The sequence below is a fragment of the Panulirus ornatus genome, chromosome 73 (genome assembly GCF_036320965.1).
Source record: "Panulirus ornatus isolate Po-2019 chromosome 73, ASM3632096v1, whole genome shotgun sequence".
Taxonomy (NCBI): domain Eukaryota; kingdom Metazoa; phylum Arthropoda; class Malacostraca; order Decapoda; family Palinuridae; genus Panulirus; species Panulirus ornatus.
This window is the reverse complement of record NC_092296.1, coordinates 959,213-979,112: the sequence shown is the minus strand read 5'-3', so window position 1 is coordinate 979,112 and position 19,900 is coordinate 959,213. Positions and strand designations below refer to the sequence as shown.

At 40.4% G+C, this 19,900-nt stretch overlaps 1 protein-coding gene across 3 annotated transcripts in view; it reads right to left on the bottom strand.

The window, feature by feature from the left end:
- Positions 1-9,833, bottom strand: part of Tnpo (transportin 1) — a 78,781-nt gene extending 68,948 nt beyond the window's left edge. For 2 of the 3 annotated variants that reach the window (XR_011712619.1, XM_071661137.1), the window contains exons 1-4: positions 9,662-9,814; positions 2,206-2,281; positions 1,764-1,858; positions 1,314-1,475 (exon numbers count right to left, since the gene is read on the bottom strand). Coding sequence is in view for 2 of the 3 variants with exons in the window: in XM_071661137.1 (XP_071517238.1) it covers positions 1,314-1,475; positions 1,764-1,858; positions 2,206-2,281; positions 9,662-9,760 (432 nt within the window). In the remaining variant the exon portion in view is untranslated. Of the gene's footprint in view, positions 1-1,313; positions 1,476-1,763; positions 1,859-2,205; positions 2,282-9,661 lie in introns of all 3 variants that reach the window. The other variant, XM_071661138.1, reaches the window with a different exon arrangement.
- Positions 9,834-19,900: the final 10,067 nt, after the last annotated feature.

The following is a 19,900-nucleotide window of genomic DNA, read 5'->3' as shown; positions in this document are numbered from 1 at the left end:
TCTTGTGTAAAATGCAAAAATACGAAAAAGAAAATTGTAATAACTATAAAATTTCCAGATGGGTTAAAATCACAATAATTGCCTAAACAAATATCCAAGCCCTCACACTAATCCATCCAAGATGAATCAAAACTCGATATCCATGCTTTAAGGGGAGAGAGAGAGAGAGAGATTAGAGAAGGGGAGGGGAGAGAAGAACAGAATGCATCCCCATATCCACAACCAAACCCCATGGACCTTTCCATGGTTTACCCAAGACACTTCACATACTCTGTGCTCTGGTTCAGTCCACTGACAGTAAGTTGACACCAGCATACCACAATATTTCAATTCAATCTATCCACTGAATGCCTTTCACCCTCCTGCATGTTCAAAATTGCTCAAAATCTTTTTCGATCCATCCCTCCACCTCCCTGTTCTCCTTGTTCCCTCCATTTTTAGCCCATGCATCCTCTGTCAACCTTTCTTCACTCTTTTCTCCATATGTCCATACCATTTCTGCACACTCTCTTCTACTCTTCCAACCATAGAGTCCTTTTATTTCCACACATCTCTTACCCTTTCACTACATATACAATCAAACCACCTCGCACCACATACTATCCTCAAACATTTCTTTTCCAAAATATCCACTCTCCTCTGCATAGCTTTATGTACGTACAGCCCATGCTTAGCATCCATATTTTGGGGAATACGATACCTTCAAACATACCCATTTCTGCCCTTCCAGATAATATTCCCTTTCCACACACTCTTCAGCACTCCCATAACCTTCACCCCTTCCCACAATCCTATGACTTGCTTCCACCTCAATGGTTCCATTAACTACCATGTTCACTCCCAGGTATCTAAAACGCTTCACTTTCTCCAGTCCAACTCAGATCCCAAGTAAACTGTCCCTTAACCCTGCCAAACTTAACAACTTGCTTTTATTTACATTTAATCTCAACTTTCTCCTTTCACACATCCTTCTAAACTAAATCACCCACGTATACAGTTTCTCACTCAAATCTGCCACCAGTGCTGATTCATCAGCAAACATTCTCACTCAAATCTGCCAACAGTGCTGATTCATCAGCAAACAACTGACTCGTTCCCTTGGCCCACTCATCCCCCACAGATTGCATGCTTGGCCCTCTCTCCAAGAATCTCCTCGCACATACATAAAGATGCTCCCTGACTTAGGACATATGTGACTTACAACCATCCATAGATACGACCAGAAAAAAATATAGATTAAAAAATATACGTAAGTATAAAAATTACACTTGATACTTTTTTGGGGTGTAAGCAACAAAAATATGAATAAATACCTCACAAACATTGTAGTCTGCTGAGTCAAGCATTTCACAAAGTCTAGGCAAGAGCTCTGGCCAAGTGGAGAGTTCACCTTTTGATGCAGTTGTAGTGATAAGAATGCCAACTGTTGCCCGAATGAGTGGCGATGGATCCCCCACAGCAGACAAACATTCTGCCTGATGGTTACAAAGCAGGAAGCAAATCAAAATTTATCTTATGATACTTCCCCAAGTAACTTGTGTGTGAAACTTGCCTCGATATTTCACTTTACTCAAGTGAACCGATTGTAACTAGCCTAAGGATATCACATTCTCCACAGCCAATCATTCCAAAGATATCAAAGAGTGCTGTAATATCATAGTCTTAAATTATGTATAAAAGCCATAATAAAATTCTAAATGCTTCCGAAAAACACAAACACAATATAAGAAAATATATGAACCAAAACAAAACATATTACTAACCTTAATAAACTGTGCCACATCAGGGGGAAATTGATGAAAGTGTGCCTTGACATTATTCTTCAAAATTAGCCCACTTAGGGATCTCGTTGGTTCATCTGGCAAAAACAGAGGGGAAGCTATGGTAAGGAAATAAAGAAAAAGCTTTACAAAGGTGAATAAACAGGGAAAAAATAAGGATGAAAAAATTTTCACCAGTAACGTTTGAGGAGTGAGGTTTATGAATAAACTAATCTAGGGCCAAGTAACTAAAATCAGTGCACATCTCAATGAAAAAATAAAAAACTCCCAACAACACACACACTTATATAATCCTCATTATCCAGTGTGACCCTCGGAAGTTAAGCAAATCACAATAAACAAAATAAATAAATAAGCCAAACAGCTACATAAACCTGAAATATAAATCCTAGATGACATATAACTTAACTGCCTATATATTTACCTTCTGAAGTTAGTTTTGTGAGGACAAATATAAGGTATTTGTTGAAGTCTGTGAATTTGTTGAGTTCTTCTAGTTTCTGAAAAAAGAAAAAAAAAATGCATAGTACTTAGCTCAACTATAAAACCTGCATTGACTATGTTCTCAATCTGTATCTATATATTACTTAAGCCTATTGCAAAAATCTTTCACCAGACAATTCATACAAGTTTATCTACCTACTACTGGCACGCATAGGAGTTCTAAAGCAGACACTGACGGTGAAAAATAACAATTCCCTACTCCTACCAATAAAGACAAAACTACTACACAGTGAGAAACAACCATCAAGAAACAAAGAGTATATTAAGTTAAAACTACAGATAACCTACACTGGTGCCTCAAAATGCACGGACAGCCAACAACTTAACAGCAGGTATGGCTAGATGCAAAATATGGGGAAGTCTCACACATGACCTATAGTTATTTTCCAAAATATGTGTGAAACCGATACGTCACTGGCCTCTGGGCCAAGACGTGTATTATCATAATTTTCTAAAATGACAAATATCAGGATCTAACTAGACTTGTAAATACAGGGAAAGCTTCTGGGTAGGCAATGAGATGGCTGGCTAGTCACACTGCCAGTCTCTTGGAATTTAAAACTTTCAAGATCGTGAATGCCCTCATCAAAGAAGAGTTCAGCTTGATATCCAAACAGGTTGTATTCAAAAATCACTTTCGCTCTATGTTCTAAATATGAATCAGAATGTCGCTGATACAATTTAAGACTCATATTCTCAAGTCACTAATCTGAAATGCTCAGGAGCAAGAGGTCTTCGGAAATCTGATCCTGCATATTTATGCAAGGAACCCATATGACAAAATGTACGAACTGCTTTAGTATTCTTTGTATTACTGTATGAAATAATTTTGGCAAATAGTTATTTCATTATTCTCTTACATCCACAAAGTTATCATGTTCACAAATCAACTTTCACCGTTTCATCCTAAAGGTTATTACGTAAAGTCATTAATGTCATCCACAAAGGACTGAACACATGACTACTATGGACAGTGTTGGGGCAGACATAGTACATGTTTTAATTTGTTAGGAAGGTACAAATGAAGTACTCAAAGAGGATCGGAAGGACTCCTGGAGAAATATCACTAGATGACAATGATTTATAGACAAAACTAATAATGCGATAATTTCAGGAGTACCAACTAGTACTTTTCTGATACTGCTTAGTCTTCATAATAAATTAGTGAACCCTTTTCAAAAGAAGGGATCTGAAGTAAATTTTAAGCTGTGGTACCATTTTTATATGTAGTCTGATATGTTTATAGAGGATGACCTAGACCTAAATGAACTGGATGCTGCAAGTTTGGTAGGCTTTTCAGCAGGTTTATACGTCTGTTTTGGGGATATATATATATATATATATATATTTCTTTCTTTTCTTTCATACTATTCGCCATTTCCCGCATCAGCGAGGAAGCGTTAAGAACAGAGGACTGCTGGGCGTCTGAGGAAACATCCTCATCCAGCCCCCTTCTCTGTTCCTTCCTTTGGAAAAAAAAAAAAAAAAAAAAAAAAAAAAAAAAAGAGGGGAGGATTTCCAGCCCCACGCTCCCTTCCCTTTTAGTCGCCTTCTACGACACGCAGGGATAGGGATAGGGGAGAAAGTTTTTTTTTTTTTCAAACTATTCGCCATTTCCCGCATTAGCGAGGTAGCGTTAAGAACAGAGGACTGGGCCCTTTTAAAGTATATATATTATTATATATATATATATATATATATATATATATATATATATATATATATATATATATATATATATTCTATGAGTCCACGGGGAAAATGAAACACGAAAAGTTCCCAAGTGCACTTTTGCGTAATAATCACATCATCAGGGGAGACACAAGAGAAATATAACAGTCAGTTGATATACATCGAAGAGACGAAGTACGTGTATGTATAAACGTGTATGTGGGTGGGATGGGCCGTTCTTTTGTCTGTTTCCTTGCGCTACCTTACTAACGCGGTAGACAGCGACAATGTAAATAAATAAATATATAAATGTATATTGTATGTATATATTGAAATGTATAGGTACGTCTATGTGCATGTGTGGGCATTTATGTATATACATGAATATGTGGGTGGGTTGGGACATTCTTCCATCTAGTTTCCTGCGCTACCTCACAAACGCGAGAGACAGCAGCTACGTAAATTATATCATATATATATATATATATATATATATATATATATATATATATATATATATATATATCTTTTTATTCTCCCTAAAATTTAATGATACTCTCTCACCCCAACTCTCATTTGCCCTTTTTTTCACCTCTTGCACCTTTCTCTTGACCTCCTGTCTCTTTCTTTTATACATCTCCCACTCAATTGCATTTTTTCCCTGCAAAAATCGTCCAAATGCCTCTCTCTTCTCTTTCACTAATACTCTTACTTCTTCATCCCACCACTCACTACCTTTCTAATCAACCCATCTCCCACTCTTCTCATGCCACAAGCATCTTTTGCGCAATCCATCACCGATTCCCTAAATACATCCCATTCCTCCCCCACTCCCCTTACTTCCATTGTTCTCACCTTTTTCCATTCTGTACTCAGTCTCTCCTGGTACTTCCTCACACAAGTCTCCTTCCCAAGCTCACTTACTCTCACCACCCTCTTCACCCCAACATTCACTCTTCTTTTCTGAAAACCCATACAAATCTTCACCTTAGCCTCCACAAGATAATGATCAGACATCCCTCCAGTTGCACCTCTCAGCACATTAACATCCAAAAGTCTCTCTTTCGCGCGCCTGTCAATTAACACGTAATCCAATAATGCTCTCTGGCCATCTCTCCTACTTACATAAGTATACTTATGTATATCTCGCTTTTTAAACCAGGTATTCCCAATCATCAGTCCTTTTTCAGCACATAAATCTACAAGCTCTTCACCATTTCCATTTACAACACTGAACACCCCATGTATACCAATTATTCCCTCAACTGCCACATTACTCACCTTTGCATTCAAATCACCCATCACTATAACCCGGTCTCGTGCATCAAAACCACTAACACACTCATTCAGCTGCTCCCAAAACACTTGCCTCTCATGATCTTTCTTCTCATGCCCAGGTGCATATGCACCAATAATCACCCATCTCTCTCCATCAACTTTCAGTTTTACCCATATTAATCAAGAATTTACTTTCTTACATTCTATCACATATTCCCACAATTTTAGGGAGAATAAAAAGATGTTCTGGAAGGAGGTAAATAAAGTGCGTAAGACAAGGGAGCAAATGGGAACTTCAGTGAAGGGCGCAAATGGGGAGGTGATAACAAGTTGTGGTGATGTGAGAAGGAGATGGAGTGAGTATTTTGAAGGTTTGTTGAATATGTTTGATGATAGAGTGGCAGATATAGGGTGTTTTGGTCGAGGTGGTGTGCAAAGTGAGAGGGTTAGGGAAAATGAGTTGGTAAACAGAGAAGAGGTAGTAAAAGCTTTGCGGAAGATGAAAGCCGGCAAGGCAGCAGGTTTGGATGGTATTGCAGTGGAATTTATTAAAAAAGAGGGGTGACTGTATTGTTGACTGGTTGGTAAGGTTATTTAATGTATGTATGACTCATGGTGAGGTGCCTGAGGATTGGCGGAATGCGTGCATAGTGCCATTGTACAAAGGCAAAGGGGATAGGAGTGAGTGCTCAAATTACAGAGGTATAAGTTTGTTGAGTATTCCTGGTAAATTATATGGGAGGGTATTGATTGAGAGGGTGAAGGCATGTACAGAGCATCAGATTGGGGAAGAGCAGTGTGGTTTCAGAAGTGGTAGAGGATGTGTGGATCAGGTGTTTGCTTTGAAGAATGTAAGAAATACTTAGAAAAGCAAATGGATTTGTATGTAGCATTTATGGATCTGGAGAAGGCATATGATAGAGTTGATAGAGATGCTCTGTGGAAGGTATTAAGAATATATGGTGTGGGAGGCAAGTTGTTAGAAGCAGTGAAAAGTTCTTATGGAGGATGTAAGGCATGTGTACGTGTAGGAAGAGAGGAAAGTGATTGGTTCTCAGTGAATGTAGGTTTGCGGCAGGGGTGTGTGATGTCTCCATGGTTGTTTAATTTGTTTATGGATGGGGTTGTTAGGGAGGTGAATGCAAGAGTTTTGGAAAGAGGGGCAAGTATGAAGTCTGTTGGGGATGAGAGAGCTTGGGAAGTGAGTCAGTTGTTGTTCGCTGATGATACAGCGCTGGTGGCTGATTCATGTGAGAAACTGCAGAAGCTGGTGACTGAGTTTGGTAAAGTGTGTGAAAGAAGAAAGTTAAGAGTAAATGTGAATAAGAGCAAGGTTATTAGGTACAGTAGGGTTGAGGGTCAAGTCAATTGGGAGGTGAGTTTGAATGGAGAAAAACTGGAGGAAGTAAAGTGTTTTAGATATCTGGGAGTGGATCTGGCAGTGGATGGAACCATGGAAGCGGAAGTGGATCATAGGATGGGGGAGGGGGCGAAAATTCTGGGAGCCTTGAAGAATGTGTGGAAGTCGAGAACATTATCTCGGAAAGCAAAAATGGGTATATATATATATATATATATATATATATATATATATATATATATATATATATATATATATGTGGTGAGGTGGCAATGGGAATGGATGAAGGCAGCAAGTATGAATATGTACATGTGTATATATGCATATGTCAGTGTACCTATATGTACACGTTGAAATATATAGGTATGTATATGTGTGTGTGGACGTATGTATATACATGTGCATGAGGGCGGGTTGGGCCATTCTTTCGTCTGTTTCCTTATACTACCTCGCTAACACAGGAGACAGCAAAAATGTATTTTAAAACATGATAAAAACAACTCTTTCGAATGTATTTTCATCAATTTGTTTCCCAATCAGTAAACCACCAGACACCATACTTCCCAGTCTTAAAAAACTAAATATTCAATGAAATGAAAGAACATCATTTAGAAAAAAAAAAAAAAAAGGGGCAAAACTGGCCTCATTCTCTATCCATGAAAAAATAACAAACATTACTGAAAGTATATTATCAAAGCAGCATTAAGCGCTGCACTGTCTGGTGCTAACATATCACACCAATTAGCACTTGCTTCTTTTCATATTAGAACAAACTCCACCTCCTATTGATGCCTTATACAGAAGTTTGCTTTGAAAAAAGAGAGAAATACTTAGAAAAACAAGATGGATTTGTATGTAGCATTAATGGATCTGGAGAAAGCATATGATAAGCATTGATGTGCTTTGTGGAAGGTATTAAGATGATATGGTGTGGGAGGAAAGTTGCAAGAAACAGATGAAAAATTTTATCAAGGAAGTAAGGCATGTGTACAGGCAGAAAGACAGGAGAGGGGTTGGTTCGCAGTGAAGGTCAGTCTGTGGCAGGGGTGTGTGATGTCCCCATGGTTCCTTAATATGTTTATGGATGGAATGGTATGCGAGGTAAATGCAAGACTTTTGGAGGGGCGAGTATGCAGTCTGTTGTGGATGAGAGGGCGTGGGAGGTGTCAGTTGTTCGCCAATGATACAGCACTAGTGGCTGATTCAAGTGAGACACTGCAGAAGATGGTGACTGACTTTGGAGAAAAGTTTATGAAAGGAGAAAGTTGAGAATAAATGTGAATAAGAGCAAGGTTATTGGGTTCAGTAAGGTTGAGGGACAAGTTAATTGGGATGTAAGTTTATATGGAGAAAACTGTGTGGAAGGAGAGAACTATCTCAGAGAAGAAATGTGTATGTTTAAAGGAATAAGAGTTCCAACAATTTTATACGGTTGCAAAGCATGGGCTATAAATAGGGTTGTACGGAGGAGGGGGGATGAGTTGGAAATTAAATGTTTGAGGTCAATATGTAGTGTGAGGTGGTTTGATAAAGCAAGTAATAAAAGAGTAAGAGATGTGTGAAAATAAAATGAGTGTGGTTGGGAGAGCAGAAGAGGGTGTGTTGAAATGGTTAGGACACATGGGGAAAATGTGAGAAAAGGTTGACAAAAAGATGTGTCACAGGTGGAGGGAACAAGAAGCGGGAGACCAAATTGGAGGTGGAAGAATGGAGAGGAAAAGATTTTGAGCAACTGGGGCCTGAACATAAAGGCAGGTGAGAGTGGACTGGAACAATGTGGTATACTGGGATCGACGTGCTATCAATGGACAGAACAAGGGCATGTGAAATGTCTAAGGTAAACCATGGGAGGGTCTGTGGTGGCTGGATGTGGACTGGGAGCTGTGTTTTAAGTGCATTACACATAACAGTTAGAGACTTGAGTGTAAATGAATGTGGGATTTCTAAGTACCCCAGAATGCATGTAGCACACTCATCAAATAAGATGCAACCCGTGCCATATAAAGCTGCCAAATGTTTTGGCTCCTAACAACAGTTCATTCCCAAACTATTACATAAACCAAATCAAGCTACGCCAATCCGATAATCAAACCAAAACTAATTGAATCAAACATAACTACCAAACCTAGGGCAGAGGACGAATTGTCACGAGGCCAGAATGTCGGCCCAACCCATATAACACATAATCCATTAATTCAATAGTAAATAAAATGTTTCAAATCAAGTTATGCATGTATATGTGTAATCACAAAGAATAATGTAGACAAGTATCTGAATGTCAAATTTCATGCGTAGCTTAAATTGGGAAGCTGGGTATTTATCATATCAATTGAGAGGACGTTTTTCTGAATTCTACATTCTTCTAAATACGTATTGCCATTCATATTAACATTACACCTAATATTTTTCTCAAGTCCATAGCCCTCCCCACTCTTTCTGATAAAATATGGTGCTTCTACACTTTCCCCATCTCATACTACTCTGAAGACAGCACACTATCATTACAAAATACAATAAATATCCCTTTTTAATTATCAAGGGAAGGAACCCTTACATTTTATAAGTACCCACTACACCACACATCAGCAAGGTACGTCGCACGGAGTTCTCTAACATATTCAAACCAAATTCAAACGCATTCAAAGGCAACATATATTTCCACTGTCTTCCTAATCAATTCCAACCAAACATGTTAATCAGAGGTCCAATCCCGAGTCCCAGTACACCTGAGTGGGACAGCAGGACCGAGGCAGCATGGGTCCCATTATTGCGTTGCCCAGCACGTATACAAACACCATAACATTATTCTTCACAAGAATATAACAATCGTAAATACAAAAAGCCTTCGTGATAATGTATATTTAATACCAGCAACCAAACAGCATGCTCAAATTAAGGATTGAAGCAAACGCTCCTCCTCATCTCAGAAAAATCAATACTTAACACTTCTTGATCAGTTGTCCACTGCCGCCCCCATCCAGGAACTTCAGGTCGCGCACATAACCACTCAACTTTCACCCAATTTTTGGACTTCTATTAATTGCACTTTCACTCAAATATATTCTACCTGTTGCACTGATTGTTGCACTACAGTGTCCGGGGATTGTGATTCGCGTAGTAACCCTAAAATCTGTGCTAAAGCGTCTGTATCTGGATTCCACCCCATGTTTTTGCGCCGGTGAGGGAGTATATCCAGTTATGTTTGAGGTAATGCGAGCATCCATTGTAGCTAATGGGAACAAGACCTATAAAACTAAAATAATCGTTTATATTCATATTTCCTGTAGCATCAATGTTTTTCGTTAACTAAAGTCAATGGAAAATATAAACTTTATTTTTAATTCCTTTGTATATGAAAATCAATGAAATACGGAAGCGTGCGCTCTTGCCTCAGTCTTGAGTTGACTTAAGAGTACGTTTGTGAGAGGCCACGCCATTGGTGGTTTCGAACACGCACATCCTCCCATCCACCAATGGTGGACTCCGTTCCATGCCTGTAACACACTATCGGGCTCCTCATTGTGATACATGTAAACAAACAGGTGTACGTGTATTAAACAGTATATTGGATTTAAAGAGTGAACCACACACTGTTCAAGACTGTAACTCTGTAAAGAGTTGTAAAGGAAAACATTACAATGCTATGGTTTTCTGTAAAATTCCAGCAAAGAGATGGGAAATGTGAATTATACCGGAAGGTACAGCAGATTGGTAAGCCTAACATGTTCCACGTGCTTTGCCCTGGGGCTGTTAGGCTTGCCACTTTGCTGAATATATTGTGTTCCTTCTAAAAACCGGATTCAATCCTATATACGTGCCTAATGCAGGGCTAGTAGGATATATTTACTAGAAAATATGGTAAACAATCAAATGAATAAATGAATATATTGTTAATTGTGCAACCTGTGAATTTTGTTTCCTGGGAGCTTATTCAATGGCTAGAAATATGAGCATGGTAACCACTTTCTTCCATTTGCATATTTGACGAGTAGTATGGCTTCCCCTACGACCTTTAATGTAGGTCTTGAAGGAGAAATTTTAATGGAGAAAATGTGTAAAAGAATCAAATGGAGATTTTAAGAATTTTGTTATTAATAGCGCAGCTTTCGAATTTTGATTCTTGAGAGCTTATTAGATTACTAGAAATCGAACATGAAAACTATTTTTTCTGCATATTTGACATATAGTGTGGATTTCCCCATGACCTTTAGCTGCAAAATCACCGAACCTACTTGAACACGACCGACTTTTGTAGCCATTCACTAAAGATGTTTACAGGAAACCGCAAAGTACGGTAATTAAGTCAAATGGATTTTAATGTTCACTAAAGATGTTTACAGGGAACCGCAAAGCACTGTCATTGATTATGTCAAATGGATTTTAATTTCCAACATTATAATATCTAATGCACCAAGAAAATACTCTTTCACAAGTGTAAAGTTTGTGAATGTACGCACCTTGATTTTTTTTTTTTGTTAACTTCTCAAGGGCATATATCTATGGTGCACACGTACACCCTATATATACAGACATACAGCCTTCATTTCTCAACAGGTACAAAAACTGCGACTTTGTATCAAAGCCAAAGAGTCGACAAACTTTCCTAACACGTTTCACAAAATCTCCACGAGGATTTACAAACCACATTTCCACAAACTTAATAGAAACCCCCATTTCACTAACAGGAGTTAACTATTTACAACCCATGTTTCACGAGCACGAGTCTAAGGAATCATGACCCAAGTTTCTGAAAGATATAGCTGCGCAATTATAATCACACTTCGCAAGTACGACATTTATGAATGTATTGGTTGATGTTCCACTGCTAAAAGTTGTAACACCTAACAAACACGTTTCACACACACACACACAAAAAAAAATGTAACGCATGTCTCGCAAATTAGAAATCTACAGACATTAACATCGAGTTACAGAAACCCCTTGGACCCACCAACCCACACTTCAAAGTCCACGATGTTACAACGCATAATTCACTAATATGTCTGCATACTTATAACCTCCGATTTTTGAAAAAAATAAGAATCCATGGACTCGCAAACCAATATACGTTTCACGAGTCAAACATCATGAAACACCCTTTTGCTTCACAAAACGGAACTTCTAAAAGATTTTCAACCCACGTTTCACAAAATACCACTCTGGCCAAATTAATAAACATACCTCAATGAAATCTCGTTTTTTTTTTTTTCATCTCTTACCCCTCTTCCGTCCCGACCTACTCTCCTTCCATTGCACCTGTGCTCTATCCTATATTTTCCCCGTTCAAGGTCTTCAGTGTACCTTCTCAGCTGCAGGTGAGCAAGGCGTTCGACACGATTGCCAATACTTTCTCGATTCGTAGGGGAGTGTGCCAGTCAGCTGCTTTTAATGCTCTCTTGCCTTATTCTTCTTTGTCAACAAAAAACTCGAAACTTTCATTCTTCGTGGAAGCATGCCTTGGTGCAACCCATCCTTAAAAGAAACTATTTTTTTTCTTTTTTTTAGCCTCTCCATCTATAGCCTCATCATTCTCACTTCTGTTACTCTCGTGAGTCTTTGAAACACTCAGTACCAATCACCTCCATAGATTTAGAATCAACTGTTTTTTTCGATTAATAGTGTTTATGCATTGCTAGGTATACAAGTAATCTTTTCAGATTAATATTGCTTATGCATTGCTAGGTTACGAGTAATCTCATGTGTGACTTCTCCAATCTTAGGGGTTTTAGTGTATCTTTTACCCTACGGGCTCTCATCACCTCCGAACCATTTAAGAGTGTAGCAAAGAATTTATTTCTCTGCTCTTTATGGTCGTTCGATCTTAATAGTCGTTGATGGGGCGATATGATCATGTCAACCGTGGTGTCCCACCTACATTTTTAACGTAAATAATCATCGTTCCTCGACCTATAACCCATTTCACTCTTATGCTCATGATTCGCCTGTAGATTTTTCTTCTGCAGTAACAGTTAGGTTGGATGCAACTCAATCCTGGAAACCCCATGCAGTCATTGCTCCACTCCCAGTTAATTAGGAGTGATTGGCTACGTTGAAATTATTACATCAATTATACATAGCCACAAAACACACGAGAGCTGTTCGTCAAGCGAGACCAAAAGTCTCCTTTGGTACCAGTGCCAAACACAGAATGCCTCCATTCTAACATCACCTGGGATATCCCCAACCCTCATTAACTATCCCAGTATGTAGATCTACCTCTGTGTAGCAGCAGGTGTACCACATAAATGCTTTGTCATTTGGCAACTTTCATAAACGTCCGTGGATCTGATGTCCATTCTATTCACGTACGTTTTGACCTCCATCCTCTTTTTTTAATCGTCTCAATCTATCGAGATGTTTCGGAGTTGTGGGTGAGGAGGAGCCTTGTGCTTTTCTACCCGGTCTCCATCAGCAGATACTATTAATGTCCGTCAGATAATCTCTTCAGAGACTCAAAGCCTTTTCTTATTTGCCCTTTACATCTATCGTTGATTCAATTAACAAACGACAGTCCTCCCTTGAAACGAAAAGGTCTTAAAAAGATCGATTGGTAAAGAATGAAGATTTCAAAGATCAAGTTTTTATCTTGAGACTAAACTTGGTCTATGAGAGCGTGCCAGGCCTGCTTCTGCTTGCCTAGCTGGGTGGGAGGCACACACGCATCATGTTCACGTCTGGTTGGTGCCAACACTGGCCCTGTTGTCGGCAAGCGTAGCGACACTGATGTACTTGTTCTCTCCTCTCGCCACCCAGCGCATCGCCAACAAGTCGTTCTCCACTCCTGGGGCTAAAGGGGTGTTTGTTTTTGTTTGTTTGTGTGTGGGTGGGTATTTTCTTACGCGAACGGAGCGGTACGTTCCTTATGAGTAAATGAACTAGTCTTTGACTCAAAGGCCGTACCGTTAATCTGAAGGGCCACATCGTCGTGCTCGAGCTTCGTACCGGCGTGCTGAGCAACCATACCGTCGTGCTCAAGGATCGTATCATCATTGACATTAATGGTGAAGGAGATAGGGCTGCGACGCCCGAACCGTCGAGTCGCAAGTTATCACTTAAAAGTCTCAAGTTGTAAACCCTAACCCCCACTTGCTAGCTCTTAGCTCAAGTGACCCCAGGCGTCAACACTTGTGTCTGGCTGAAGAAATACTTTTGAACATTATGCTCGGCATTTGCTGTATTTAGTCTCGCGTTTCTTCGCCTAATTACACTTTGCTTGCCTCTGCTGAAGGACAGTGCTTTGGTTATGGAGTCTAAGACGTGAGCGCATTTCCAGATCATCACATTTGAGTCTTCATCCGCTTTAAAACGGCTGATTCAGTAACTTTTTTGTTTAATTCCTGTTACCTTTTCCCCCTTTGCGTACCATATAATCGTTCCATGATCTTTTGCGAGGAAGTGTAAGATCGTCTTGTTTAGGAACTTGATTGGAAATGTCTTCATCACTTGAAGTGCACGTCTATATGATGGTATCTTAAGACACTTTTCAAGGTCAGATTCCTCCCTCAAACACAGTTCCTCCCTGTAGAAGAATTGTAGTGAGTGACTTCTCATTCCCGGTTTTCGTTATCCTATATTTATCATAATATCATCAGGCCACTAGTTACAACAGTGGCAGTATACCGTACAAGCGTCTCTTTGTTACCTCTCAGTTCCTTTAACACTTTATCTGGCCGTGATGAAATTAACATAATTTGCAGATATATTCGTCTAAGGTTTCAGTCCCTCAAGGAACCCCATTGACATGAATAATGACAAACAACAGTGGTGCCAGTGTAGAATGTGGGACTCCACCAACGGCCTCTCCCCAGACCACTTGTAATCTCTTCCTCTACTAACGAGCTATTAGAAATCTGTGAATTTCAGACGAAATCATGGCTCTGAACACACCAAATCCTAAGCTGTCGTCAACCTTGTTGGCTTCCCCGAGCACCTGCCTACGAAAGTTTCACCCAAAATATCTCAAAAAAAAAAAAAAAGTATAGTTGCTACAGTTACTCAAGAAGAGTATAAACATGACAGTTATCATCGCCACAAAACTGGAGGGGGTGTTCTTAGACCGCGGTAGCATCTCACGTCACAAGATGTCTTATTGAAACACAATGGCACAAATAAAGCTAATTGTAGCGGTTGGCGTAGAGGTGACACTGAGGTCGGCGCTGGTGAGCGTTGCGTATCCCGGTAATGTACGAAGGTCACCAGCCAAGGAGCGATGAAGGCGCCTATGTTGTTTAGGACTCCCTTAATTCCCATCTTCATCTCTAAGACGCATTGAACACACTGCAGTAGTTATCCCTTGATTTCGTATCTATCACTACAAATGTAAACAGAAGTATAAATATTCATGCAATTGTTTTGAAGGTAAATTTTGCAACTAGGAGAATCTACCAGAGTTTCTTGGAGTTTCGACCAGAGCTTTTTGAAGTTGGACTCTTCTGTGCTCATCGTAACCTTCTGGAGGTTAAGAAGTGCATAAAGAACTTGTAGACAGATGATATATGCTCTATTCACGACTACGGTCAACAAAGGATTTTTTGAGGACTGACTGCAGCATCCCAAGTTAGTGCTAGAAGCATCTTACAATCGCAGTGTTTCAGTCGTTCTTTTTTGTTACTAAGGAAATTCGTTAGTTTATAAATCGCATTGAAGCCACAGCTCCTCATCTACAAATAGGCCCCACAATCCACTGACAGCACGTCGACCCCATGATACCACGTCTTTCCAATTCACTCTATCCAGTGCACGCCTTTCACCCTCGGGCATCAAAGGAAAAATAATTGACCAGCATATTGATTAATAATTTTTCCTATGGCCTTTGACTTTTGTACACAGACCATACCATACTGTCCTCACACTTGAGAATGTGACATGTCATGTAACTGCTGGTTTCTACCTGAGTTTGTTTCTACCCTTATTATGAACTATTACCACTAAAACGAGCAGTATAAGATAATCGTTACAGAAGTTGAGAACATCGGTAAGAGATTGTTGAATGTATTTTACAGTTGCATTTCCATACACATATATACAGAAATCTTTTATATCTATGAACATTAGTTCGTAAACAAGCCATAAGTTTATGGTAGAATTCCCAGTGAAAACCAACTGCCGGCACCATTCGCTCACCATAGGTTCAAGATTTATGCGTGGTCACTGCTGTTATGGCAGCACCAGCCTCCGTTAACGAGAAGAGGCAATTGGTGATCATGGGAGACTGGGTCATCCGCCACGTTATGTGTACTTGTTGACGCATCTAGTACCTCCAGGGGAATGAACGCAAATGCTGTTCATGCGTAGAGATCAAACGTTGAAAAAATAGTGGCTTAAGATGGAAAGGCCGCGTCACCAAACTCGTCCTTATCAGGTGTTTACAATCTGTCAACAGGTGGAGGTTTCCCCAATTCCTTCCGATTACACAAGTGTTCTCAGGTTATCAGGACACTCGGTTGGGAAGACAAGGTTTTTCTCAAGGACTCAGGGAAGAATACCGGTACTTTATATACAAGGACCCGACCAATGACTGTGGGTATTTATAGACTGCAGACCCAGCTCGACATTTCCATAAATGGATTCTGGATGAGTCACAAATAGCTGTGGCTCACTCGGTAATCACTAGATAAAATCGTACATCTCTAATGAAGAAACACTTTGCATGATATACTGCGCTGAGGCTCAGTAATGAGTCAATAACGTAAGCTCGGCATGATCTATAAAGCAGACTGTCTGTCGCCACTAGTTCCGTCTCTTCTGACCCAGCCAGCGAGCAGTCGTCTGCGCAATAACATATATTACTCGGAATGATCGAAATTATGATGTAACACAGGGAGTTATATGAGTGAAAGCGTTTCATTTGGCGGTACTGTGCTGAAGTTTAAGAAGCAAGAAATACGGGCTAATATTTCAGGACTGGTGTGGCTGATGTGGTAAGTTTAAGGTGACATGGGGACGGGTGACGTGTGGTGTGTCTTACCGGTGTGTGTGTGCATCAGACCATCTCGGTGTCAGGCACGTGCGACTGTGCTCATAGTCAAAACTCAACCGATGAAACTGTTTCCTTTTTTTTTTTATATATGTTTCTCCTTGTAAAGCTAACGCGACATAATAATATCACATGCTAGGCTTCTGCCAGTCGTGCAACATGAGTTGGATAAGTGTACTAGGAATACCTAAATATTCATACCAGTGTCATGTAGGGGGCTAGTCTTTTTTTTTTTTTCAAAATGTCTTTCGTCTGGTTCAGATATGAGAGATAAACTGCTGCCTAACAACAAAAACGTAGGTTGCTTAATGTCCCACCATATGAGCCAGCAAATACGGAGCCAGTGGGTTTTGTAACTCTAAGACGAATATGCTTTGTAAAACTAAACAGACGAACTTTAGCAGAACCTAAACTAAATAGATGAACTTAACAGACGGAGTTTAAACTAAAACAGATGAATCTAGATACAATTGCTGGTGTTGAATGTACAATCTCCCAGCGATAGTTTAAAACTTCATCGGTTCACATCAAACATTCAGGCGAAATGGACGTGCCTTTTGAGTTTATGAAGAGCATTACTGTATTCTGTCCAGAATACTTGAATTGCAGTACCGCGCAATGTGAACCGGTGGGAATTAATGATGGAGTTGGCTATCTTGTCAACAATGGACACAATGGGTGGGCTATCTCTGCCTCACATTGCACTTGCCACACTCAACTCGCCTCATGCCGAACACAGGACAGTCAATGTCAGATGTTTGGTACTGAAGCCAGGGGTAGATCAATCCAAGAATAAGTTCTTACTGAAATCCTCACACTGGATAATACCGGAATTATGTTGGATGACTTGGCCAATGAAACTTTTCCTCCTCCATATATATTGTCTTCAGTATATTGAGTGATAAGGCATATCCTTAAACTGTCGTCAAACGTTTTATAATTTCGAAGTGGAGGAAGTCGACCAGCGGTACAAGGATGAATAATAAAGTGACTCTTTGCTATATGTGATGATGACGTGGACAACCTTCGGTGCAAAGCCTAGCCCGCTACCTGCCACCACATGCACAGTCTGCTGTTGATGATGTAACCCTGGCCACAAACTGCTGGCTCATATGCTCCTGCCACAATCTAATCGTGTTTTGGATGCCGCCCACATTACCGCCTTGCATTATCATCATGAGAATAACAATCAGTAAACAACAATGAATAAAAATATGCATTTTAAATGGTTAAACTGCTCTAGCAAGCACACACGTACATACCAATGTAAATCATGACAAATGTGATGTCCAGCATTTTTCCTGAGGCGTAATTTTGAACACACTATAATATCACAATACAAACTAAGAATTAGTAGTACTTATGTCTTTATTTAGCATTAATGTTGTGCGTGAGTTATATACTTTTTCTGCCTTGGCGAAAGCAAGACACATGGTGTTGGTGTATTTGCGTGAAGGAATGTGTGCTTGCGGAGCGGTATGCGCCGCGTCTGTCTTACGTGTGGACATATGCGTGCCTGTGTTTGTACGGGTCTTTGAATATCCATGTGTGTTTGTGTGACCAGGGAAGCCGTGTGAGTGCGCAGGCATTCGACTATAAACATTGAGAATGTGAAGAGGTGAGAGTAGGCGTTTGGGTGTGGTCTTAAAACTCGACTGACTGCTTCTGAAGCAAGGATGGGGCGGTGGAGGAGGTTGGGTGGGCTGGGGTAGGACTCCTCTTGGTCCCCTGGGGAAGGGGTTGGTGTAGGATACCCGGGGACTCCTCTTCTGGGAGGGGGTATGGGTAGGATACCCGTGGCCTCTTGGGGAGGGGGTGGCTGGTGTAGGATACCCGAGGAGCCCTGAGGGAAGGGGGTAAATAGGGGAGGATACATAGGCACTCCTGAGAGAGGGACACAGGGAAGGGGAAGATTTAAGGATGTCCCGGTGAGGACGTTATATGACGGCTAGAGGACGACGGGATGCGCCTCCTGATGGGGGTAGGGGGGTTAGGGAGTCCTAAGATAAGCTATCGTCATAGAGATAACAGCTGCCGGGGTTGCGTCCACGGCCACGTCTCCCTCCTCCTACTCCAGCATGGTGATGGAGCTGCGATGGAGGGGTTTTGTGGCAGAGATACTGGCGTTGATATGTACACATGGGTGCAGAGCTTTACGTGGTGCCGTTCATAATGCCCTAAAGCTGTACGCGGCGCTGACATCCTGTTAAACTGTACTTGACGCTGTACTTATTCCAGAGAGCCGTCCGTGGGGCAGTACAGCTTTGCGTGGCATTGTATTTTGTAGCTGTTAATCTGTACGTGGGTTTGTACTTGATATTGTATCTTACGTAGCGCTTTACTTGATGCAAAACGGAAAGGGGCGCTGTGAATGATGCTGAAATGTATATGGCGCAGTACTTGATGGCTGGTAGGCGTACGTGATACAGTAGAACTGCTTGGTTCTGTGTTGGAGATAGATGTGTCACAGAGCTGTGTGTTGTACTGCAGAACTACGAGTGGTACTGTAAAGCTGTACTCGGTGCTTTTGTTCTGTCTGTGATGGTAAAGCCAAACACAAAATAGAAACAAAATGAAATCTTGCTACCCCGCCCCTGGCGCGCGATAATTGCTATCAAGCGCATTCTTTCTTTAGATATACAATGCTATACTTCCTGTTACACCCCAACTGTTGCCGCTTTAGATAGAAACTACGTTAAATGTGATAGTCGGACAATGAAGTGATACAACGATAATAAGATTAGCTTGTTGTAAATATCATTGTGAGCGTTGGCAACTCGAGTGTTGGCCGAGTCGATGTCTGCTTCTTGTCTTTCTGTGTAAGGGTTGGGAATCCTTTACCTTCCTTCTGTGGCTTAACGACTACGCTGCACTTCTTTATATTCTTCCTAAATCCTATAATCTATTTGCTCTCAATATGTAATTGTATGATCTGAGGGATAGGTATCATTTTTTGCCGTTGACCTTGATGTGAGCGCCTATGTCAGTGATTTCTGCCATTTTGGGAGGGAGGCTGGGAACTGTTTACCACTCTCCCCTGGCTGTGCTACTACGTTGCACTTTCTAATGTATTTTTTCTTTTGCTAAGGCCTCTATGGATTTGTAACATTGCTTTCCTATCTTATATTTTACCGAATCCTATAATGAATCTCCCTTTAAAGAGCAGGTGCTTAACTTAAAGAATGGGGTCATTTTTTTATTTGATTTTTTTGTCAATCTGGCACGATCTTGAAGACAACACCTATGCATGTAATTTGTGCAATTTCCTGGACGTCAGATCATGTGTGGAAAAAGTATTAAAAGATTTAGTGTGAAACATATAACGTTATG